Source organism: Hypanus sabinus, unplaced genomic scaffold, assembly GCF_030144855.1.
Source record: "Hypanus sabinus isolate sHypSab1 unplaced genomic scaffold, sHypSab1.hap1 scaffold_336, whole genome shotgun sequence".
Classification (NCBI taxonomy): domain Eukaryota; kingdom Metazoa; phylum Chordata; class Chondrichthyes; order Myliobatiformes; family Dasyatidae; genus Hypanus; species Hypanus sabinus.
The window spans coordinates 281,379-305,439 of NW_026781240.1; the positions used below are offsets into that span (position 1 = coordinate 281,379).

At 45.9% G+C, this 24,061-nt stretch overlaps 1 protein-coding gene across 2 annotated transcripts; it reads left to right on the forward strand.

Annotated features, from left to right (window-relative positions):
* The first annotated feature begins 2,828 nt into the window (after positions 1-2,828).
* Positions 2,829-16,343, forward strand: LOC132388502 (zinc finger protein 239-like). Of its 2 annotated transcripts, XM_059960869.1 has the most exons (3): positions 2,829-2,967; positions 7,003-7,166; positions 14,958-16,343. In XM_059960869.1, exon 3 carries the CDS (start codon positions 15,347-15,349, stop codon positions 16,331-16,333), a length of 987 nt encoding a protein of 328 aa, XP_059816852.1. In that variant the 5' UTR covers positions 2,829-2,967; positions 7,003-7,166; positions 14,958-15,346; the 3' UTR covers positions 16,334-16,343. The 2 variants fall into 2 exon arrangements, with proteins under 2 accessions (XP_059816852.1, XP_059816850.1); XM_059960867.1 differs by lacking the exon at positions 2,829-2,967 and having other exon boundaries at positions 6,218-7,166.
* The last annotated feature ends 7,718 nt before the right edge of the window (positions 16,344-24,061 follow it).

The window sequence follows — 24,061 nt, forward strand, 5'->3', positions numbered from 1 at the left end:
CTCCTCGCCCCCCACACGCTGTCCAACCCATCCGCCGCGTTTCCTACATTATTTCCCGTATTATAAAAGCAACAGTTTTAATTCTTTCCCTCCATATCTTCCCCGATCCCTTTCCCTCCACTCTCAGGTCACAGAGTTCTCAGCCTTAGAGTTTCGATTCCCATCCAGATCCGACACACAATTCAGACCCACACAGGAGATGTGCAGGTTTCATTTAGATCAGTCTATGTTTGTAAACACTAAGTTCCTCCGGAGCATGACTGGATTGGAACACAGAGACCTCAAGTGAGAAACAGCAGGAGGCCATTCAGCCCCTCTAACCATCAACAAGATGGCGGCTGCTCTCCCATCTCAGCGACATGTTTCTGTCCGATCCTCATTTCCTCGATCCCTTCCGTCTCCACACATCTGCCGACCTCTGTTTAATGTGAGGACGATCACCGAGTCTTCACCACCCTCTGTGGAGGGGATTTACAGATATCCAACACCCTCTAAGTGGAGACATTTCCCCTCATCTCAGTCCCGGCCAGTCCACCCCTTTTTTCAGATACTGGGATCCCTGTTCAACTGGTAATGATGTTGTGCATTTCAATTTGTTCACCTCTCAGTCCTCGATTCTCTGAATGAAAGGGTTATCACATTTGATTTTTCTTCACATGATGACCCCACCACCCCAGGGATCAGTCAGGTGAGTATTCATTGCACTCTCGGTAACAAATACTCTCTAACCGCTTTGTGAATCATCTATGGAATTAATTTCCACCTTCTGCAGCCCCGTGTTGCCCCAACCACTCACCTCGCACCCCTGTCACTATTTCCACCTTCCCACCTCCCCCTCACCTGGATCCACCTCTCACTCCCCAGCTCTTGCCCCATCCCCACCCCTCACCTCTTTTCTCTGACTATTTCCCGACCACTCTCAGTCCAGAGGGAGGGTCTCAACCCGAAATGTTGACGGTCATTTCCCTCCACAGATGCTGCCCGACCCGCTGAGTTCCTCCGGCAGTTTGTTCTTTGGTCTGTATAACCCGTGTTAGTGTGGGGAGCGGGATTTTACACCATATTCCAGGTACAATCTCAACAAAGCACAAATAATTGTCACTTTGCCCGGACCATTGGCCCCGCTTGCAGGGCAACAGTCTGCCGGTGTTTGCCCCCAATGTGGTGAATCCCTCTGCTCGGCACCACCGTGGGCTCAGACATTTCCCCAGATGAGCCCCTCCTGTCCCCACCGGGACAAACATCCTGTCCACACCCTCTCTCAGCATCTCACGCCATCTTCATCCTGTCAATAAAATCCCCGGTCTACCTCCCCGGGGAACCAGCATCAAACCGACGGGCCGAGCGGTCTCCTCCTACCTCTCAGCGATACATCAGACTCCGGCCGCAGGAGACGGTTCACAAACGCCCCCCAATTCCCTCGGAGGGAAATGGAAATAAATCAGAAAGCGGACATTAACTTTGAGGTTTTCTCCGCTCTGAGGAGGCGGTCGGCGCTTGAGCGGGAGACGAACTCAGCGGGGTAACGCCCACTCGGCTTGTCCACCTCCGCGACTGGTTGTAACGAGTGATTGACATCGCTTCTCACCAATGGGAATAGCGCAGCTCCTGAATCCTCTGTTGACAGCGGTGGGGGAGGGGCTGGTCACGTGCTTATTAGCCCAGCCGTTAAACCGATAAAGCTCGAGCACAGCAGCGCGTAGGTGACGTAAGATACCGCGCACGTGAGGGCAGATCCCGGTGTGGGGAGCCCGTGTGACGTCAGGCGCGTGGGGGGAGGAGCTGTGTGACGTCACATGTGGGAGAGCGCTGGCATTCAAAAGCACCTTAATGGACTTTTCCGTGGGACAACAACATTAATCATGGGTTTCATCACTGAATCCAGTGTTGTGGGATGTAAAGTCCCCTGTTATGTGTCCGGCTCTGCCGTGTTGTTGGTGGAGTGGGCAGCGTGGTGCTTGTCTCGATTCGGGTCACAACACCAGAATTGCCAGCGGGGTCCACACACAGTGTATTAGTCAACAGAAAACCTCTCGTCCCTGCAGTCTTTGTCTCCTGGTAAACTCAACACCCTGACAGTGTGGACCATAGATACCCCTTCCTCTCAGAGTCAGGGGATCATTCAGACAGCTGATCGCTGAGAGGAAATATATTTATTGGTCATTAAATTCACCCAGATTCGTTTGGACGGATTTGATGTGGAGTTCGGGGTGTCACAGTGAAAGGGCCGGACGGCCAAACTCTCTCCATTGTCCAAACATCCTTCCAGGTGAGGCGACACTTCACCTGTGAATCTTCCGGGGTCGCCTCTTGTGTCCGCTGCTCCCGATGCGGCCGCCTCGACAGTGATGACACCGTCTCCTCCGCAGTTGTGCGGTGTAGGGGTGTTTTTTTTTTATCGGGGGTCGATATTATTGTTCACTTTTGTGCGTGAGGTGTGGGTTTTGGGGTTTGATGATTGGGATCCCGTTCTTCTTGATCTGGGGGGTGGGGTGGAAGTTTGATTTTTCTCTGTGAACGACTTTCATGCTCTTTCTTTGTTTCGTGGTTCTATGGAGAAACAAAAACTCCCTGTTATTTATGGATACCTGCTTTCATAGTAAACTAACCTTTGAACTATCCGCTCCGAGCGGGAGTTCCCCGTGTCCAAACATTTTCATTCTGATTTCCATTCCCGTTGCTACCCGGCCTGCTGTGTTCGGCAAGCATTTTGTTTGTGTTGGTTTGGATTTCAAGGATCTGCAGACTTTGTCTCGTTTGGGATTTACCTCTCCGTTGTCCTTCCGGCTTCCGACCATTGGTGGCGCTGTGCGGATCTCCGGCCAGCGGTGGCGCTGTGCGGATCTCCGGCCTTCGGCGACGATGTGCAGACCTCCGGCAGCCGGTGGCGCTGCGAAGAAACGCCTGCTGAACGCATGCGCGGTGCCGACTGCCGCTGTTGTTGGCGGTTCTCCGATTCGAGCAGGGGTGAGTAGGGAATGATCCCGGTGTTGTGTAACTCTGGGGCCGGTTGCATTGGGAAAGGGCCGGGCCCGAGCTCTGCCGGACTGCTGGAGCATGGCTGCAGTGGTAATGTTTTAGCTGCCGGAGCTGTGGGGGTGGGGGGTGCGGGAGATTGATTGATAAGTTCGTGGCCTAATTTGGAAGTTCTGAACTTATACAGCTCTCGGTACCTGCACGTTTCGTTCAACTCTTTGAGTGATTATGCAGAAAGTTTGAAGTTAATAACTTTTGTGGTATTTGTTTCAGATAATTGAAAATTGCTAGGATTTGTAAAATTGACTCCTTCCACCTTAGGCCATGAACTTATCAATCACCCCCAGTTTGTGAAACCCAATTTGTATACATGCTCATTTCATTTACTGGGCAACTGCCTTGCCCCATTCGTGCAATGAGTAGGTGCACAAATTTGATGTGACATATATAGGGCTTCCTATAATGTCAAGCAGTAAACCAAGGTGAAAGAAATATATGAATTCCAGAGATCCACAGAAATATAGTGATAGCTAAGACATTAACAAGATTACAGCCTATCATTACATTTCAGTGTATAACTGGTAAGATTAAACATATAATACTTAATTTAATAATATGACGAAGTATTGCATGGTTGCACTTAACCTATTATCATAGAATATAATTATCAAGCAAGTAAAATAACTTTGCTTAGAAGCAAAGGGTTGTTAGTGAGAAAAGTTTACTTTAGGATTAGCGGGTAATTCACGGACCACCATAGATGTAGCCTTACTAATACGACTGATTCGGAGCAGACGGCAGGGCCCGCAGCGCTTAGCAGTGTTCCTCGGAGGTATAAAAATAACAGAAATAAAGCAATTCATTTTTTTACACTTTTAGCCACCTAAATTGGAACCAAGTAATCAAGTATGAAAAAAGAAACTGTGATGAACTATTGCTAAAGCCACGAATATTGCTGAATACTAGTCTCAAAAGTGGTAGGTTGGCAACTCTGCCTCGTACCGTTTCTCTCGCAGAAATGGTTGGACGGGAAGTGTATGTGTGAGTGTCGATACAATCTCCTCACATGTTGGGTGTTACATAGTTTGACCTTTACAGATCCTGTTTAGTCTTTAAATATATAAAAAGTTAAAGAAGTTTGAATCTTTACATAAATTGTTATCGCATTTATACAAATAGAAAATCTCGTAGTTTGGAAGTGACAAATGTTAACAGGGGAGGACAGCAACCATTTGGGAGTTTTGGAAATGCATTTCATCTCGTTCATTGCCTCACTAAATTACTCTTTTTCCTATCAACACAAAGAGAAAAAGATCCTCTTTCCCATCAGCTACAGTTGGTGGAGCGAGGCCAAGGGGTTGATCCGCTATTAATGATAGTTGAAATGACGTAAAACTAGCTTATAGCCCAGAAATGCTTTTTTTCCATTTAGCTTGTAAAACAAAACTAAATTTATCCAGGTGTAGAAGAGGATTTTGGATGATTAGCTTGTGAATTTTATCAGAATCAGGACGAAGATGAGCGAGCAGTGAATTTTTCTTTCATTGTTTTCAACTTTTAAACTAGAGTTTCTATGTTCATACCTTGCTTAATATAACTGCTTCCTGGTATCCAACGGTACAAATTGGAAAGAGCGGGAAAATGCTTGCATTTGTGTGCAGCTATTTCTCAGCTTCCTAGGACAACGGGTCGAGCGAGAAGGAATTACACAAATACCTAAATAAAAAACAGTCACAGCTCCAGGATTTCACCAAAAACGATCAAATATCCTAATGTTATTAGTGGCACTTTTCCCCACCAGCCAACACCCCCTGCTTCCGTAGAGTTCCCTCTTTTTATTATGTGGCCGCTGTTAAATTACCCACTTGTTTATTTTGACTTTTTTACAGAGTTGCCGGAGCGGTTGTCCGGTGAGCTCTGGTAGCACTGCACCCCTGAATGTATGATCCCTTCTCCCACCTGGTTCCATCTGCTTATCTCTGCTCATCTTGTTCAACCTCTGTGCAGTCTCCTAAACCCATCTTCCTGCTTCAGTGATTTACATCTCCCACCTGGGTCATCTTCGGTCCACCCTGTATCCCACCAGCTCAATGTTATATATCAGCTATCTTTCTTCCAACCTCTGTCTTCATTGTGAAGTGTTCTTTTGTACCTTTGGCCTCGCTGAGTCATTTCCCGAATTGGTTATTGTTAGCTGGAATGCTGGAGGGTCATCTGGTCCCAGGTCTGTTGTGCATTGGTGTGGAGGTGATCGTTTATGAACAGTGACGGGCTGACACACTGCAGCATTTTACTGGCAGCAAAGAGTACTGGGAGAGTTGGTGCTTGGGCTCTAATCCTGTGATCGGCTTTCCAGGCAAATGGAACTGCTGGTGTTTTAGCTTTGACTTTGGTTTGAGCTTCTGCAGATGGGCCGGATGGTCATCCTGCAATGAAGCAGAAATGTCGAGCAGCTGGACATTGGTTGTGGGGAAATCCCAGATTGCACTACCCAGTGTGAGATGTGGGGATGATGTGTGAGACTCTCAGGGTCGGTGAGCGGCAGATTAAGCTGTGTTGGGTCCTGGGATATCATAGTTTTTAATCCAGCTAAAGTGGAATCGGGGATCGAGCTGTTTGGGCTTGTGAGCTGTTGATCGAGTATTTCTGGTCTGGGATCAGATGTTTGTTTCTGGAATTCCTTTGGAAGCAATGACTGCCAATCTGAGGAGAGGATGAGTTCCCATTCCATCCTCACAGGGAGAGGCTGTGAGTAACTGGGCTGTTCTGTGTTTACAACAGTTAAGATAGACCCTGAGTCTGGTGTTCAAACTGTGTTTGGAAATCACACAGTGGAAATCAGGCAGCTGTGCTGGAGATCTGCACTAAAAACTGAAAATGTTTGAACTCAATCTGATGAAATGTTATTAATTGAATTGTATTGTAAGCTGTTCCTTACCTGCAGAGTCTTTCTGGTAATTCCAGTTTCTTTTTATTTCTTGGTTTATATTTCATGAAATGGACCTGTTTTAACCTGGAAATGAAAATGGCTGTGATAGTTTGTAGGCCTCCGTTAGAGTCTCTGCAAGTCTCCCCTCTCCACCGATGTTGTCCAAGGGAAGGGCATTAGGACCCATACAGCTTGGCACCGGTGTTGTCACTCAAGGACACACAGGCAGCCTCTGCCAAGGCTCGAACTAGCAACCTTCAGATCACTAGACCAACGCCTTAACCACTTGACCACGCGCCAACACATGTGATAGTAGAACTGTAAAGAAAGCACAACGTTTCCCTGTCAATTATCCTGGTACCAATTTTTCTGTTTTTCCTGGAAATGTGTTCAGTACAGTGTTCCTAACAAGGTTTACATGAATAATCTCAGGAATGATCGGCTTTATGTGTGAGGAGCATTTGATGGTTCTGGACCTGTGCTCGATGGAGTTCAGAGGGACGGTTGGGGTGGTGGAGGGATGTATGGTTAATAAACCTACCGAATGCTGAAAAGCCTGGATACAGTGGACATGGAGAGGATGTTTCCATTAGACGGAGAGTCTGTGATCTGACAGCACAGTCTCAGAATAAAGATGCTTCCCCTTAAAACTCAGATGAGAAACATTTATGGCCAGAAGATGTCTGATCTGTGGAATTTGTTGCCACAGAGGTTGGTTGAAGCTGCCATTTGGGTATACATATGACAGAGTTTAACATACTGATGATTGCTGAGCAGCTCAGGGTTACAGGAGGAAGGCAGGAATGTGGTGTTGGAATGAAAATCAGCCATGGTTAAATGGTGGGGCAGACCAGTTGGACCAAATCACCTGATTCTGTTCCTGTGTCTTGTGTCTTACCGTGACTGGATGATGGATCCTTCTTATCCCGTATCGTCTGTGAGATGTGAGGGACAATAAAAGATTGTTTACTGAGGTCATTACATCTGCCTTCAGTGTTTAAATCTCAGTGAGTTTTGTTCTTAGTAACATTACACAGAAATGTTTAGTTCTCCTTTTCATTATTAATGTGCTTCATTGTCTCTCTGGTTAAAGTTAGACCTGTGGTGAGAGATTTATTTGAAGAAAAACCCCAACTGGAGGCAAACCACGACTGAAGATGAGGGAGCAGCAACAAGTGAACCAGCCCGAGGACTGAGAGCACCGACTGGAGAGAACCCATCTGACTCGGAGATTCCAGTGATTCAGTCAGGAGAAAGTTTGGTGAGTCTCATTCACTCAAACACTGGTCCTTTAGACATTACATTCCTGTACAAGGGAAGGTAGGAAATAGTTGGGAGTGAGACTGAATGTGCCCAGCAGAACCAGTTATGCCTCTGTCAGACCCAGTTGCAATCACTCCAGGTCTGGTAATGTGCTTCCAGCAGCCCAGCCCTTTGAAACCACTCCCATTCCCTCACAATGGTTACTCAGTAAAAGATCTTGCATCCTCTGATGTAGCTTTTGGTCAGATCTGAGTGGGGAGAGGGAAAGAGAGGGGAGTGTTTTTACTGACTGTCTTTCAAAAACAGTATTTGTTTGAACTTGCTGCAAACTCTCTACCCATACCCTGTACTTTCTCAACCAAATTATTGACATAGATTACAAGTAGCAATGGGTGTCACCCCAGGGAACGTCACTAAGCATGGAACTCGAGTCCAAGAAACAGCCTCTCACCATCACCCTCTGCCTCCTACCACCCAGCCATTCCCAGGCTCTGGGGCTCTGTAACAAACTCAATGTTAACAGGAAGATTAGTCAGTGATTAAGATGATGAGAGAATTGTGGCCTCCTGAAAGGACACGCGAGCTGAGCTGTCTGATTCACTGGACCGGTTCCACCCTCGTTGACAACGTAATTTACCCCTTGCCCATCCACCCACGTCATATCACCCACAGTACCCCAACCACCCTCCGTCCCGCCAGTGGCCCCACACCCTTCTGACCATTCATCCCACACCGACACATAGACAGGCCCCCTTCACCCACGTCCACCCTCCCAGCTTGGGGAACCACAACAAACTGATCCCGCGATCCCGACACAGTGCAAAACTAACACGAGGGATGCAAGACTGGAGAGCCCAGAGCCTCCCGCTGTCCGGCTCGGTCTCGGCCCTTTCCCACTGCAACCGGCCCTCGATTTACACAAACCCGAGATTAACCCCTTCCTCACCGCCACCTGAACAGGGGAAACACCCGCATCAGCTGGGGTTGAGCTGCAGTTGGTCCCCATATGAGTTAAAACTCCCCGCTATCGGATATGGAGACCAGAATCGTACGCGGTAGAACCATATAACAATTACAGCACGGAAACAGGCCATCTCGGCATTCCTAGTGCGTGCCGAACGCTTACTCTCACCTAGTCCCACTGACCTGCACTCAGCCCATAATCCTCCATTCCTTTCCTGTCCATATACCTATACAATTTTTTTTTAAATGAAAAAATCGAACCTGCCTCTACCACTTCCACTGGAGGCTCGTTCCACACAGTTACCACTCTCTGAGTAAAGAAGTTACCTCTCATGTTACCCCTAACCTTTTGCCCCTTAACTCTCAACTCATGTCCTCTTGTTTGAATCTCCCCTACACTCAATGGAAAAAGCCTATCCACATCAACTCTATCAATCCCCGCATAATTTTAAATACTTCTATCAAGTCCCCCCTCAACCTTCTATGCTCCAAAGAATAAAGACCTAACTTGTTCAACCTTTCTCTGTAAATTAGGTGCTGAAACCCAGGTAACAGTCTAGTAAATCTCTGTTCTCTGTTGACATCTTACGTATAATTTGGTGACCAGAACTGTATATAATGCTCCAAATCTGGCCTCACCAATGCCTTGTACAATTTTAACATTACATCCCAACTCCTGTACTCAATGCTCAAAGGTCAGCATACCAAAAGCTTTCTTCATCACCACATGAGCTTCCTCCTTCAGGGAAATATGCACCATTATTCCTAGATTTCCTCACACTGTCTACAAGCTTTCTCTATTTGTGAACTAACCTCTTCTCTCCTAGTCTCTTCAGTCTGATTCCCACCCCCCCAACCATTCTAGTTTAAAGTCTCCCCAGTAGCCTCCACAGATCTCCCTGCCAGGATATTGGTCCCCCTAGCTTTCAAGTGCAACCCGTTCTTTTTGTACAGGTCACACCTGTCCCAAAAGAGGTCCCAATGATCCAAAAACTTGAATCCCTGCCCCCTGCTTCAATCCCTCAGCCACACATTTATCCTCCACCTCATTCCATGACTACTGTCACTGCCACGTGGCATAGGCAGTAATCCCGAGATTACTACCTTTGCAGACCTTCTTCTCAAATCCCTTCCTAACTCCCTATATTCTCCTTTCAGGACCTCTTCCCTTTTCCTACCTATGTCATTGGTACTTATATCTACCACGACCTCTGGCTCCTCACCCTCCCACTTAAGGATATCTTGGACGCGATCAGAAGTATCCCGGACCCGGCACCAGGGAGGCAAACTACCATCCGGGTCTCCTGACTGCGTCCACGGAATCGCTTGTCTGACTCCCTAACTGTTGAGTCCCCTATTGCTACTGCCTTCTCTTTCTCTACCCTTCTGAATTACAGGGCCGGACTCTGTGCCAGAGGCACGGCCGCTGTTGCTTCCCCCAGATAGGCTGACCCCCCCCCCCAACAGTACTCAAACAGGAGTACTTAATTGTCAAGGGGTACAGCCACTGGGGTACTCTCTAGTACCTGACTCTTCCCCTTCCCCTCCTAACCGTGACCCACTTGTCTACCTCCCATGGCCCCGGTGTGACCACCTGCCTGTAACTCCTCTCTATCAACTCCTCGCTCTCCCTGACCAGACGAAGGTCATCGAGCTGCAGCTCCAGTTCCCTGGCACAGTCCCTTAGGAACTGCAGCTCGGCTCACCCGGCGCAGATGTGAACGTCCGGGATGCTAGGAAACTCCAGGACCTCCCACATCCGACACCGAGAACAGCAAGCTGCCCTCACACTCATAATTCCCAGCATGGAACCGTAATCCCACGGTGGATTTGTTCGGTGACTTGTAAACATACGTGATTAATGACCCTGCAACTGGGGACTGAGTAAATAGTTCATCTAACAATTCAGATCATACACACCAATCTCCTTGCCTTTCTCCCTCACCCCGAGCTACTTACCCCATTTCCCTCACCACACCCTCCTCACAGTCCGTCTTCCTCATAGGGCCCTCTACTCCAGCCCTCCCTTCCTGCTCCCTCTCTCCCTCACCCCTTCCTTATCATCACCCCTCTCAATCATCCGTGCTTCCTCACCGCCTCTCTCCCTCCCGCTTCTCTCTTCCCTATCCCTCTCAGTTACACTGCTACTTGACCAGGCTCCCACTCTCTTTCACCCCTTTCCTTGCGCTCTCCTTTTTTGCCACTCTCTCTACCCCTCTAGTAATAAATCGTACTCCTCTCTCTTGTTTCTCTTCATCTCCTCACTCTGTCATGCCTCTTTTCATTTCTCTCTCACTCTCTCCCCTTCTATCCATCTCTCCATCTGTTTCTCTTCCATTCTCTCTCCCATTCCACAATCCCTGTCCCTACCCCTATCACCCTCCATCCCACTCTCAATATCAGTCGCCCTCTGTCTTCCCCTCTCCATCTGCTCTGCTCTCACGCACCTCAATCAAAGTTGTCTCTCACTCACTCACCTCCGCCACTCTGTAACCACCTCCATTTCCAGCTCTCAACCTCTCTCTCTCTCCCTACGTCCCACCCTCTCCCCTCTCTCAAACACTCCCTGCTGTCTCCCGTATCCCACATTGTCTTCCCCTCTTTCTCATCCTCTAAATCTACCACTCACCCCACGCGTTCTCCCTCTTCGCTCCGTGTCAGTCCTCCTTCTCCTCCCCCTTTCTCCCGTCACACCCCGCACTCTCCACCCCATCCCATATAGTGGTATGCAAATGGCTGGGCACCAGTGGTCAAACTTCCTGTTACTGTGAATAGTTAAGTGAGTAGAAGGTGAACTGGTCTCCAAAAGTCAGAAAATTAAAGACAAAACATTCAACATTTTAAGCAAGATGAGTGTATTATTAAAAACACAAAATGCTGGCAGAACTCAGCAGGCCAGACAGCATCTATGAGAGGAGGTAGTGACAACGTTTCGGGCCGAAACCCTTCATCAGGAGTTTAGTGTATTATTTCTGTTTTGTACAATTTTAGAGTGGGAGAAAAAAGGGAAAGGAGCACCATGGAAAAGTTCAGGCACCCCAAGAGATTTGAGCTCTCAGTTAAATTTTACCGAGGTCTCAGATCTGAATTAGCTTGTTAGGGCTATGGCTTGTTTGCAATCATCATTAGGACAGGCCAGGCTGTACAAATTGCAAAGCTTTATAAATATCCTGACTCCTCCAACCTTGTCCCAACAATCAGCAGCCATGGGCTCCTCTAAGCAGCCGCTGAGCACTCTGAAAGTTAAAATAAATGATGCCCACAAAGCAGGAGAAGGCTCTAAGAAGATAGCAAAGCATTTTCAGGTAGCCGTTTCCTCAGTACATAATGTAAGTAAGAACTGGCATTTAACAGGAACGGTGGAGGTCAAGTTGATGTCTGGAAGACCAAGAAAACTTTTTGGGAGAACTACTCGTAGGATTGCTAGAAAGGCAAATCAAAACCCCTGTTTGACTGTAAAAAACATTCAGGAAGATTTAGCAGACTCTGGAGTGGTGGTGCACTGTTCTACTGTGCAGTGACACCTGCACAAATATGACCTGCATGGAGAGTCATCAGAAGAAAACCTTTCCTGCATCCTCACCACAAAATTCAGCGTCAGATGTTTTCCTGACATTGAGGGACAGGTTGCTTTCTTGACACCAGACAGATGTTGTTCAGAGCTCAGATAGAGTCAGTAATCAAATGCTTGAGCCTGGTGCGATGAATGCATGGAGCTGTGGAAATCATGATGCAAGAAGCATCGCAGGAAAGCCAGATGAGCCCAGGGCATGGAATTGTGATATCGTGGGCATTACTGGGAATTGGTTGCACCCAACAGTCTGAGGGATCTAGAGGAACAAATTTTTAGAGAGTTCACAGACTATACCAAGAAACAATAGTTGATATAGTAAGTGATTTTAACTTTCCATATATTGACTGGGACTCCCATACTGTAAAAGGACTAGATGGGGTAGAGTTTGTCAAATGCTCCTTAATCAGTACATAAAACATCCGGCGTAGAAGTGTACAATAAGCTGTTGGGAACTGCTCCAGGGCTGGTGACAGAAATTAGTGAATGGGAACACTTTGTGTCTAGTGATCATAATGCCATGAGATTCCAAGTAAGTACGGAAAAACAGAGGTCTGGACCTCTCTTGAGATTCTAGATTGGAGAAAGATCAATGTTTATGGTATTTGCAAGGATTTGAAAAGTGTGGACTGGGACAGGCTGTTTTCTGCAAAGGAGTACTTGGTAAGTGGGGGTTCTTCAGAAGTGAAATTTTGAGGGTGCAGAGTTTGTATGTGCCTACCAAAATAAAAGTTGAAAGGTAACTGGTGCAGGGAACCTTGGTTTTCAAGAGATACCGTGGCCCCGGATATTTTGTTCCTCTAAATTCCTCAGGCTGTTGGGTGCTATCAAGACACATTAATGACTACAATATCATACTCCCACATCCTGAGCTCATCTGACTTTCTTTAGTTGCCTTCTGTTGGTTTCTAAAAGCTTCCCAATGTTTTTTGCTCTATTATTTGCCCTCTCTTTGGCTTTTATGTTGGCTTAGGCTTCTCATTTCAGCCACAGTTGTGTCCTCCTGCCTTTCCAATGCTTCCACTTCTTTGGGATGTGTCTATCACTCAGCTCCCGAGTTGCTCCCAGAAACTCCAGCCATTGCTGCTCCATCGTCATTCCTACCAGATTCCCCTTCCAGTCAGGTTTGGCCAGCTTCTCTGTCACAGAAACATGGAGAAGGTCAGAACAGAAACATGCCCACTCTGGACGATCAGAATGGTAATCTGTACGGGAGACAAAATAGATGGGGGAGGTTGTAAATAGTAGTTTTGCATCCATATTGACTCAGGAGATGGACACAGAGTCGATAGAGGTGAGGCAAAGCAGCATCAACTTCAGAGACCCTGGACAGATTAGAGAGGTGGAGGTTTTGCTGCCTTAAGGCAAATTAGCATGGATAAATCCCCAGGACCTGACAAGTTGTTCCCTCGGACCCTGCGGAAGACAAGTGCAGAAATTGTCAGGGTCCAAGCAGAGATATTGAAATAATCCTTAGTGCCAGGTGAGGTACTGGAGGATTGGAGGACAGACAATGTTGTTCCACTGTTCGAGAGGGGCTGTAAGGAGAAACGAGAAAATGTTACGTTATTGAGCTTGACATCAGTTGTGGGAAAGTTATTAGAACATAAGTGCAGAAACCGGATATATAAGTATTTGGGTCGATGTGGACTGATTAAGGATAGACAGCATGGCTTTTTGCATGGTAGGTCATGTCTAACCAGTCTTACAGAGTCTCTTGAGGAAGTTATCAGGAAAGTGGTTGAAGACAAGGCAGTGGATGTTGTCTACATGGACGTTAGCAAGGCACTTGACAAAGTCTCATATGGGAGGTTTGTCAAGAAGGTTCGGTCACTCAGCATTCAAGATGAGATAGTAAATTGGATGAGACACTGTCTTTGGGAGAAGCCAGAGTTTGGTAGCAGATGGTTGCCTCTCTGACTGGAACCTGTGTCTAGTGGTTGCCACAGGGATCAGTGCTGGATCTGTTATTGTTTGTCATCTATATCAGTAATCTGGATGATCAGATGGTTAGGGATCAGCAAATTTGTGGATGAAACTGAGACTGGGGATTCAGCAGACTGTGAGAAGACTATCATGGCTTGCAGTGCGATCTGGACCAGGTGGAAATATGGCTTGAGAAATGGAAAATGGAATTCAATGCAGACAAATGCGAGGTGTTGCATGTTGGTAGGACCTACCAGGGTGGGTGTTACGCAGTGACTGGTCAGACATGGAGGAGTGTTGTTGAAGAATAGGATCTGGGAATACAGGTCAAAATTTCACTAAAACTGTTGACACATTTCGATAGGGACGGAAAGAAAGATTTTGGCACATTCGCCTTCATAATCCGAAGTACTGAATTATATGTTATGTTGACTTTGTACAAGACATTGGTGAGGCCTAATTTGGAGTATTGTGTGCAGTTTTGGTCACCAACCTACAGGAAAGATGTAAAGACTTTGAAAGCGTTTGGAGAAAATTCACAAGGATGTTGCCAGATCTGGAAGACTTGGGTTACAAGGAGAGATTGAACAGGCCAGGACTTTATTCCTTGGAATGTGGAAGATTGAGGGGAGATTTGATGGAGGTATTCTACAATTCTGAGGGTTAGAGATAGGATAAAATCAAGCTGGCTTTTACCACTGAGGTGGGGTGTGACGATAACCAGAGGCCGTGGGTTAAGGGTGAAAGGTGAAAGGTGAAACGTTCAGGGGAACATGAGGGGAAACTTCTGCCAGGTGAGTTTCCAAAGAGATCACCAGCTCGTAACTCAGCACGGATGGAAAGCGTGCAGGGGAGCCGGCCGGATTCGAACTCGGGACCTTTCGTCCCGAAGTCTGGCACTGATGCCACTATGCCACCAGCCAGGTCAGGACATGGCATTGAAACTGTGGAACTTTATATTAACATTACATAAAGGGAAACCCCAGCTGCACGTCAACAAAGGCTATTTACGTGAGAGGGTTTAGTTACCGTGGGGCCAGACACCCTTTCAGCTCAGTGGGAAGAGGGACTAATTCAAATGGACAGAGTCAAACAGAGCCAAGTCACAGATTGGAGATGGCATAAGTGCCCCATACTTATAGAGTATCAGAGAGTTTGAGGGTCGTTCCAGATACCAGCACTGTGCCCAGTTAGAAGGTGATTTCTCTCTCCAACTTGTGTTGAGCTTCACTGTAACAGTGTGATGTCGGATCACACCTTGGCAACTCAAGTGATCTCATCTCAAATGTTGTCCTTCACCGACTGATGGATTTTTAAATCTTTTTGCAGGTTAAAATTGACAAGGAATTTGTCTATGGGAATTCAAACGCAACACACCAGTTGTGCTGTCGCTGTCTAGATATTTAAGGAGCAAGGGATTCAATCAGCCATCCTTCCTGCTCAGACTGTGGGGAGGGATTCACTCGGTCATCTGACCAACTGACACGTCTGTCATTTTACACAGGGGAGAGACCGTTCTCCTGCTCAGACAGTGGGAATGGATTCACTCGGTAATCTCAACTGAAGGTTCACACTGGGCAAGGCCATTCATCTATTCTGTGTGTGGGAAGGGATTCAGTTGGTCTTCCCACCTGTGGACACACCAGTCAGTTCACACTGGGCAGAGGCTGGTCATCTGCTGAATTTGTGGGGAAGGATTCACTCGGTTATCTGATCTAATGGCTCACCAGCGCGTTCACACTGGGGAGAGGCCGTTCACCTGCTCAGACTGTGGGAAGAGATTCACTCGATCATCTGACCTGCTGGCGCACCGACGTGTTCACACTGGAGAGAGGCCATTCACCTGCTCAGACTGTGGGAAGGGATGCAGTCAGTTATCTGCACTGAAGGTACATCAGCGAGTTCACACTGGAGAGAGGCCGTTCACCTGCTCAGATTGTGGGAAGAGATTTACTCAGTTATCCAACCTACAGAGTCACCAGCGAGTTCACACTGGAGAGAGGCCATTCATCTGCTCAGAATGTGGGATGGGATTTGCTCAGTCATCTCACCTCCTGAGACACCAGTCAGTTCACACTGGGGAGTGGCCATTGAACTGCTCAGATTGTGGGAAGGGATTCCCTCGGTTATCCCAACTACTGGGACACCAGAAAGTTCACACTGGGGAGAGGCCTTTCACCTGCTCAGAATGTGGGAAGGGATTCAGTAATTCATCCCACCTACAGAGACATCTGCGAGTTCACACTGGGGAGAAGCCATTCACCTGCTCGAACTGTGGGAAGGGATTCATTCAATTATCTGATCTACAAAATCACCAGCGAGTTCACACTGGGGAGAGGCCATTCACCTGCTCAAACTGTGGGAAGGGATTCACACAGTTATCAAGCCTACACAGTCACCAACGAGTTCACACTGGGGAGAAGCCATTCACCTGCTCAGTCTGTGGGAACGGATTCAGTGATTCATCCGCCCTACACCGTCACCAACGAATTCACACTGGGGAGAAGCCATTCACCTGTTCAGAATGTGGGAGGGGATTCACACATTTATCCACCCTACGCAGTCACCAACGAGTTCACACTGGGGAGAGGCCATTCTCTTGCTCAGAATGTGGGAAGGGATTCACACAGTCATCAACGAATTCACACTGGGGAGAAGCCGTTCACCTGCTCAGACTGTGGGAAGGGATTCACGCTGTCATCTAATCTACTGAGACACCAGCGAGTTCACACTGGGTAGAGGCTGATCACCTGCTCAGTCTTTGGTCAGAGATTTTCTCGGCCATCTCCACCAAATGTGCATGATTGTCAAGTCAAACTTGAGTTTCAGGAAGGTATCAAGGAAGAGCAAGAATTCACTGGCAGAGAGGATGGAACCTACTGCCTGAGGGCGGTTTCTGCCCAGAATATTTGGGCGGACCCCGCAACGTCACAGTGGCAGTCCGAGAGCAGCGTCACATCGGCAGCCAGGAGCAGCGTCACAACCCGCGGTAAGATGCCGAACTTTAAATAATTGTTGAGACTGTTTCAGGGAAAGGAGCACTGCTGTCACTGCGTTTGGGTGAACTCCGCCACCGGGATCATCGCATGCAGGGACTTCTTGAAACCGGTGCGAGGCTTAAGAAGAGCTTGCGAACCTTCGAGAGAGTTCACCCAGTTTGGAACCATAACGGTCCAGTAGAGAAACAGAGGTGCAGGTCCAAAATCATCTCCAAAGTCCGAGAGGCAGCCAGTTTTTCACCTGATCCTAATGCTAATGCTTTATGACTATCCTTGACTAGACTAATGACTGACTTACCGCTGATTATTTATGACTACTGACTAATAATTACCAACTGCCACACTTGCGAAAATAAAAATAAAAAAGGAAGAAGAAAGAAAGTTGTTTGGTCATTGAGTGGAATCCGGTTAAAACCTTCAGGTAGGCGTATTCTGTCCCTTTCAAGTGGGGAAGCTGCACATGGGAGCAAGAACTCCGACTTGACAGTGAAAATACTGTTTGACCAGGAAAAAGAAATCTGGGAGCTTTGAGCTGGAACAGCAAGAGCAATAACCTGGAGTCCTGAAATAGGAAGGAAATCAAGTTCAGATAAAACAACATCAAAGCATCACTAAAAAGTTGTACTCTCCCCTGCAGAGGGAATCAAACATGTCTGATCAAGCTTTTGGGAAATCAGTTGAGCAACTCAAGCTAGAGAGAATGACAGCAAAAAGATTGTTTTCTTGTCTGGCCAACAGTATTACCAGGACCTATGAAGACATGTCTGAAGAGGAGCTCAGAGTGAGTTTCAATAAACTCACAATAGAAGCCGAGGAAGTCATGAAAGCCAATGATGATGTGGAGGCTGGACTCACTGCAGAATGGGAGGTGGGGCTGAACACAGAGAAAGTAGCTGTGTTAACTGAACAGCAAAAAGCTGACCTGGCAAAGACGGCAAATGAGTGTGAGTTGAAACTGAAGGAAATCAGAATCCGGGAGACTCTTTGGACCAACTTTGGAAATGTTGAGTTGCTCACAGTACTACAAGCAGCAGAGAATGAATGTGAAGACGTCACTGCTGTACAACCTGATGGCCACCAGGAGGCGTATGGCTTCATGCTTAACCATCTGCAAGGACTGGTAAAGACAGCGAAGGAGGTGGGAACGATGGAACCGGCCAGGGGATCGGAAGCACCTTCAGAGTCGCCTAAAGGGGCTCGAACTCCAAATCCCCAAGCTGGTTTCCAAGAAGGCCCACTTCATACAGGCAAGGAGAAAGGAGGATGCTGAAAGACTAACACTGACGGCATTGGGCTTTTCCTCCAATTTTCCCACGCCAGCCATCAGACTGAAACCGACGGCCCTTCCCAAGTTTACTGGCAGCAGACGTGATTTTCACAGGTGGAGAAAGGACTGGGAAGCACTCCAGAGGCAGCGAGAGCCGACCGGTTCAAGAGAGGTGGAAAAGGTTCAACTGCTGGACAGTCTTGACGACAAAGTCAGAAGAGACCTTCGCCTCAAAACTTATAAAACTGCAGAAGTCATCTTCTGTGTTCTAGAAAACCGCTATGGAAATGGAGTGTGGAAATCGGAAGTGGGATAGTATTGTTACAGAATGCGAGCTAAAATGCGGGGGTTGTGGCTGCGGAAACTGCCAGCCAGGCGGCAAAGGAATGACTCTTGCTGAAGAGAGGGAACTTGTATACAAATTCATATACAAAAAAAAATCAAAGCAATAGTGATAAGGGAGAAAGAAAGGCATGAATATTGACTTCTCTAACTTCCGTTAATGCCCCTCCTCCCCTTCTTACCCCATCACTGACATGCTTAGTTGCCCATCACTCCACTTGTTCTCCATCTCCCTCTCGTGCTCCCCTCCACCTTTCTTTCTCCCTAGGCCTCCTGTCCCATGATCCTTTCCCTTCTCCAGCTCTTATCACTTTTGCCAATCACCTTTCCAGCTTTCAGCTTCACTCCACCCGCTCCGGTCCTCTCCTATCATTTCGCATTTCCCCCTCCCCCACCTACTTTCAAATCTCTTAGTATCTTTCCTTTCTGTTAGTTCTGACGAATGGTCTCGGCCAGAGACGTTGAAAGTGCTTCTCCCTATAGATGCTGCCTGGCCTGCTGTGTTCCACTAGCATTGTGTGTGTGTTGTCTGAATTTCCAGCATCTGCAGATTTCCTCGTGTTTGCACAATATACGAAGGATACTTCACATTATGGATCATATATACAAAAAAATAAAATCAAAGCAATAGTGATAAGCGTGGACGCTGAAAAGGCATTTGATTCGGTTAATTATAATTTTCTTTACAGAGTTTTACATAGATTTGGTTTCCATATCAATTATTAAAACTATACAGGCACTATATGACAACCCTACCGCTGGATTAAAATCAATGGATATTTAATCAAATAGTCTTACCCTAGAAAGGGGCACAAGACAGGGTTTTGCATGGTCAGCACTACTCTTCGCATTATATCTGGAACCATTAGCTCAATACATGAGACAAAGTGGGGAATTACTAGTAAAGGGGCAGAGCATAAATTGGCTTGTTACGTGGATGACATTTTGATCTATCTAGGGCAACCAACATACTCTTTAACTGATTGATGCAATCCTTTGAACAATATGGTCAATTATCAGGATACATTATCAACATAGATAAAACCCAATTACTTTCATATTACTACAGCCCAGCAAGAGAAATTGAAAGTAGATAACCCCGGGCATGGCAAACAGAGTCTTTCAAATATTTGGGCATCATTATGCTAAAAGATTAGGCAACATTATCAGAATGTAATTATCAGCCTTTATATAAAAAGAACATTAAGGAATATATAGCAAGATGGAACCTGATTCCTTTCTTTTAGTTTCAGTTCAAGGAGTGAGTCTATTATAATGAATATATTGCCCAGACTGTTATAGCTCTTTCAGACCCTACCAATAGAGATTAATCAAAATCAATTCAATGAATGGAACAAGATGTTATCAAGGTATATTTGGCAAGGTAAAAGGCCTAGAGTTCATCTCAAAACTTTGCAATTAGCAAAGGAACAGGGTGGATGGGGCCTAACTTCTCTTCGAGGTTATTATTTTGCAGCACAGTTGAGAGCTGTGATATGCTGGAGCAACCCATCGTATGACGCTCAATGGAAAAACATTGAGGAGCGGGTACTTCCCATCCCCATACAAGCAGTTTTGGCTGATAATAACTTGCAAAGGTACATAAATATTATTGATAATCCATGGGTGAAATAGACTCAATATGGAAAACTATTATAAAAGAATATAATCTCGAGGGAGATACTGCAATTCTTCAATGGTGTGCATATAACTCAGATTTTACACCAAATAAATTGGATGCTAGATTTAAGGACTGGACAGCTAAAGGAAAAACAGTTCTTTGCAACATAATAAAAGAAGGAACACTGTTCAGCTTTGAAATGCTGAAAGGGAAACATTTAGAAAAACAAGATTTTTATCAGTATTTATAGATGCAACAGTATGTTAATAGGATGCTTAAGATTGTAACCAAGGCATGTTAGAGCTGTTTAGAGAAGCATATAATTCAGATAACGGTAGTGGAATTAATTCAAGCATGAATAAGGGTTTGTCAAATCTTAAAATACATTTGACTTCATACATTAAAACAAAATGGGCGAAGGAAGGAGGGATAATTATATCTGAGGAAGAATGGACAACAATATGGAGGTATCAATGGAAGTGTACCAGTTCACAGAAATGGAGGGAGTTCGGACAGAAAAACTTGATAAGGTAGTTTAATTACACCCTCTTAGAAATCCCATTATGATAGTAACCTCGCTGTTTGCTGGAGAAACTGTGGAAATCGAAATGCAAATCATTATTATATTTTTTTGTGACTGCCCTGCTATCAAAGACTATTGGAGGGGGATACACAATGCCCGACATGGCATCTTTAAGTGTGAAATACCCTTGGGGAGTAAGACCATATATTTTGGATATATACCTCAAGAATGGTTGAAAAAAGATAAATATTTAATGAATATGTGGTTGGTGGCTGGTAAAAAGACTGTTACTGGGATATGGTTATCACAGGAGAGCCCAAGGTTAAATGCATGGATGGAAATTACAATGGACATTTACAAAATGCAGAAGATAATCATAATCTGGAACAATTTGATTCATACTGGGAAAAATGGTTTAACTACATAATGCCTCATAGGCCTGATTTTATTCTCACAAATCATTTAATATGTTGTTAAAAAAAGATCACTCCCTACTTGTACATAGTTTTTTTTTCCTTTTGCTTGTTTTTTCTTTCACTCTTTTCTATAAGTGTATACCTCAGATAAATTGAATGCTGAGAATTGTGACATATATGATATATATCTACAATGTCTGAAATACACCTTCTGGAAATGTTTGTTTGACGATGAACTTCAATAAAAAACAACAAGAAAAACAGATAAAACTTAAGTATATATTTTCATCAAAAATGAACAGGATTCAGCACTCCATGTGTGTATTTGCAATCGTGATAAGAAATACAGACCAGAACACGTACATGTGAGGCCAACTCAGAACAATAAATCATCACTGGAAGAAAACATTAAGCAGTGGAATGAGTATGACCCTCCATGGGAGACATCCCAACGATCTGAGTAGACTAGATGGTGACAAGGAAGCCTTGAGCACCTGAGTGAGAGTTGGTGACCTCTCCCCAAAAAACAAAGGGGTTCCTTGCAGAAATAAAGGACGTTTGACAAAAGGGGAAAAACATCAAAAATACATGAAATATTAACAAACGAGGCAGTTAGTGCAGAAAATGCCAGAGAAACCAGACACAATCCAACACACTCCAGGATCCTGCAGCAGTTTAACTCAATCTGATTACTTACAAAGGTACAAACAAATGGCAAATATCATTTACCAAAATCTTGCTTTAAAATACAAACTCATGAATACCCATCAATTCAGAAAGGTACCATAAATTCAAGCCCGATACAGTTTTAGTGTCAAAATCTTACGTATTATATGATAATCAATACATTATTTCAGATAGGACAATCCATAATAACCAACCGGTTATAATATTACGGGATAACCAAACACGATCAACTCCCCCAGCAGATTAAACCATTCCCAACTCACACATGTTCCTCAACCAGTGGAGCACCTCACCACAGGCATGGTTTGTGTCATCAGTCAGACAACCAAATTATTTTCTCTGTCAATCAGCTTCCAAATGTTGCTACTCTGTCATTCGTTGCCACGCCCCACTGCTGCTTCCCTTCTCATCATACGTTCAGAATCCAAAGCCCCAATCTCTGCCCTGTGTAGACCCCCCTCGGGTTTCTGACCCTGCTTCGTTGAACATCCGACAGGTGGTTCCCCATTCTGCTTTCAGTATTTAAAGGACAGGGGTGTTTTCAACAAATTTTAGAAGCAGGGAAAATGACACATAATATGGAAATGAGTCGTGATTAAGGAGGTTAACTAGCAAAGTCATTCTTCCTCAGTCCAGAGATGAGAGCGGCGAAGAACTTGTTGGAGAGAACTGCAGTCATCTCGTCTTCTTCAGACTGCAGATAATGCAAGGGGAACCTCTTACACCAGCAAATGGTGACTGCAACCCATTTCGCAGGGAGAACGAGAGGGGAACAACAGGGGAGGATTTAAAAGGCGTGTGGTGGAACAGAATCAGTGGTAAGGTTTAGCAGGCCTGAGTTGACTCTACTGTACACTAGCACTGTTATAAATTCAACAGATTCCGAAGACTTACTAATGAGGCCGACATAATGCAGGTGTTCCAAACTATAAGTGTACAGAAACGGAGAAAGTGCGCAGTTGAGAGAATTCGGCCTTTTCTCCTTGGAGCGACTGAGGATAAGAGGTGACCTGATAGAGGTGTACAAGATGATGAGAGGCATTGATCTTGTAGATAGTCAGCGGCTTTTCCTCAGGGCTAAAATGGCTGCCACGGGTTTAATGTGCTTGGGAGCAGGTACAGAGGAGATGTCACGGATAAGTTTTATACTCAGAGTGGTGGGTGTGTGGAATGGACGACCGGCAATGGTGGTGGAGGCGGCTACGATATGGTCTTTTAAAAGACTACTGGATAGGTACATGGAGCTCAGAAAAATAGAGGGCTATGGGTAACCCTCGTAAATTCTAATGTCGGGACATGCTCAGCACAACTTTGTGGGCCGAAGGGCCTGTATTACGCTGTAGGTTTTCTATGTTTATTTTTTTCCTTTACTCCACTTTTGTGGAATCAACAAACAGAGAGGACTGGTTTAAGGTGAGAGAGGATTGATTTAATAGGGATCCCAGGGGAAAATTATCAATCCACTCTCCCTTCCGTTTCATTGTTTAACTAACACGATGAGTGCACTCTCAGGTTGGAGGAGCAACACCTCATATTACTTCCGGGTAGCATGAGCATCGATATCTTTAACTTCTATCTCCACCTTTTCATTTCATCAATCCACACGCCAGTCTCCTCCATTCCGTCTCCCCACTTCTCTCTTCTCCACTGCGGATCATCTCCCTCTGGTTCCTCTTTACTTTCTTCCCCATTGTCCGCAATCCTCTCCTATCAGATTCCTCCTTTTCAGTCCTTTGAATTTTCCCCCAACCACCTCACAGCGTCTCACTTCATCTCCCCCCTCCCCCCACTCACTCACCTTCACTCTTATCAGGCTTCACCTATCACCTACCAGCTTGGACTCTTTCCACTCCCCACACCATCTTATTCCGGCTTCTCCGCACTTCCAGTCCTGATGAAGGGTCTCGGCAGGAAATCTCTGCTTTGCTCTATCCCCTCTATAGAAGCTACCGGACCTCCTGACTTCCTCCAACATTTTGTTTATGTGACTCTGCATCTCCAAAATCTGCAGAATCTCATCGGGACAGAGTGCAGAATGCAGAGACTACATCGGGTCTCACTGATGTCGAGGAGGCCACACCTGGAAAACTGGAAACAGTAGATGACCCCAACAGTCACGATGCTGAAAAGTTGCCTCAAATGGAAGGACTGTTTGGGAACCTGACTCGTGGTGAGGAAAGTGTTCTCGGGCAGGTCTGGCACTTCATCCACTTGCAGTTGGCTTCCAGTCCACTTCACAATCGCTGTAAACCTCTCCCTTTTGTGGACAACACTACCACTTGGTGGTGATTTGCCACAATAACAGGACCCCCCCCCCCCCCCCGATTTGTGGACTCCATTTTCACCAGGTGGCGCTCTGCCGCAATAACACTGAGAGACAGAAATGTAACGCTGCAGCCTGCTGAAATATTTATTCAAGATTCAGAGTTGTTTAATTCCATTTCCAGCAGGCATGTGTAAACGAGGTCGAAATAATTATTACTCCGGCTCCAATACAACACAAAAACACAATAGTAACAACATATATCCACAGCTTATATACTGTGCACGGATTGATTGTATGTTCATAAAGTGACGC

Coding starts and splice junctions, on each gene's coding strand:
- LOC132388502 (XM_059960869.1), top strand. CDS start 15,347: ATGGCTCACCAGCGCGTTCACACTGGGGAGAGGCCGTTCACCTGCTCA.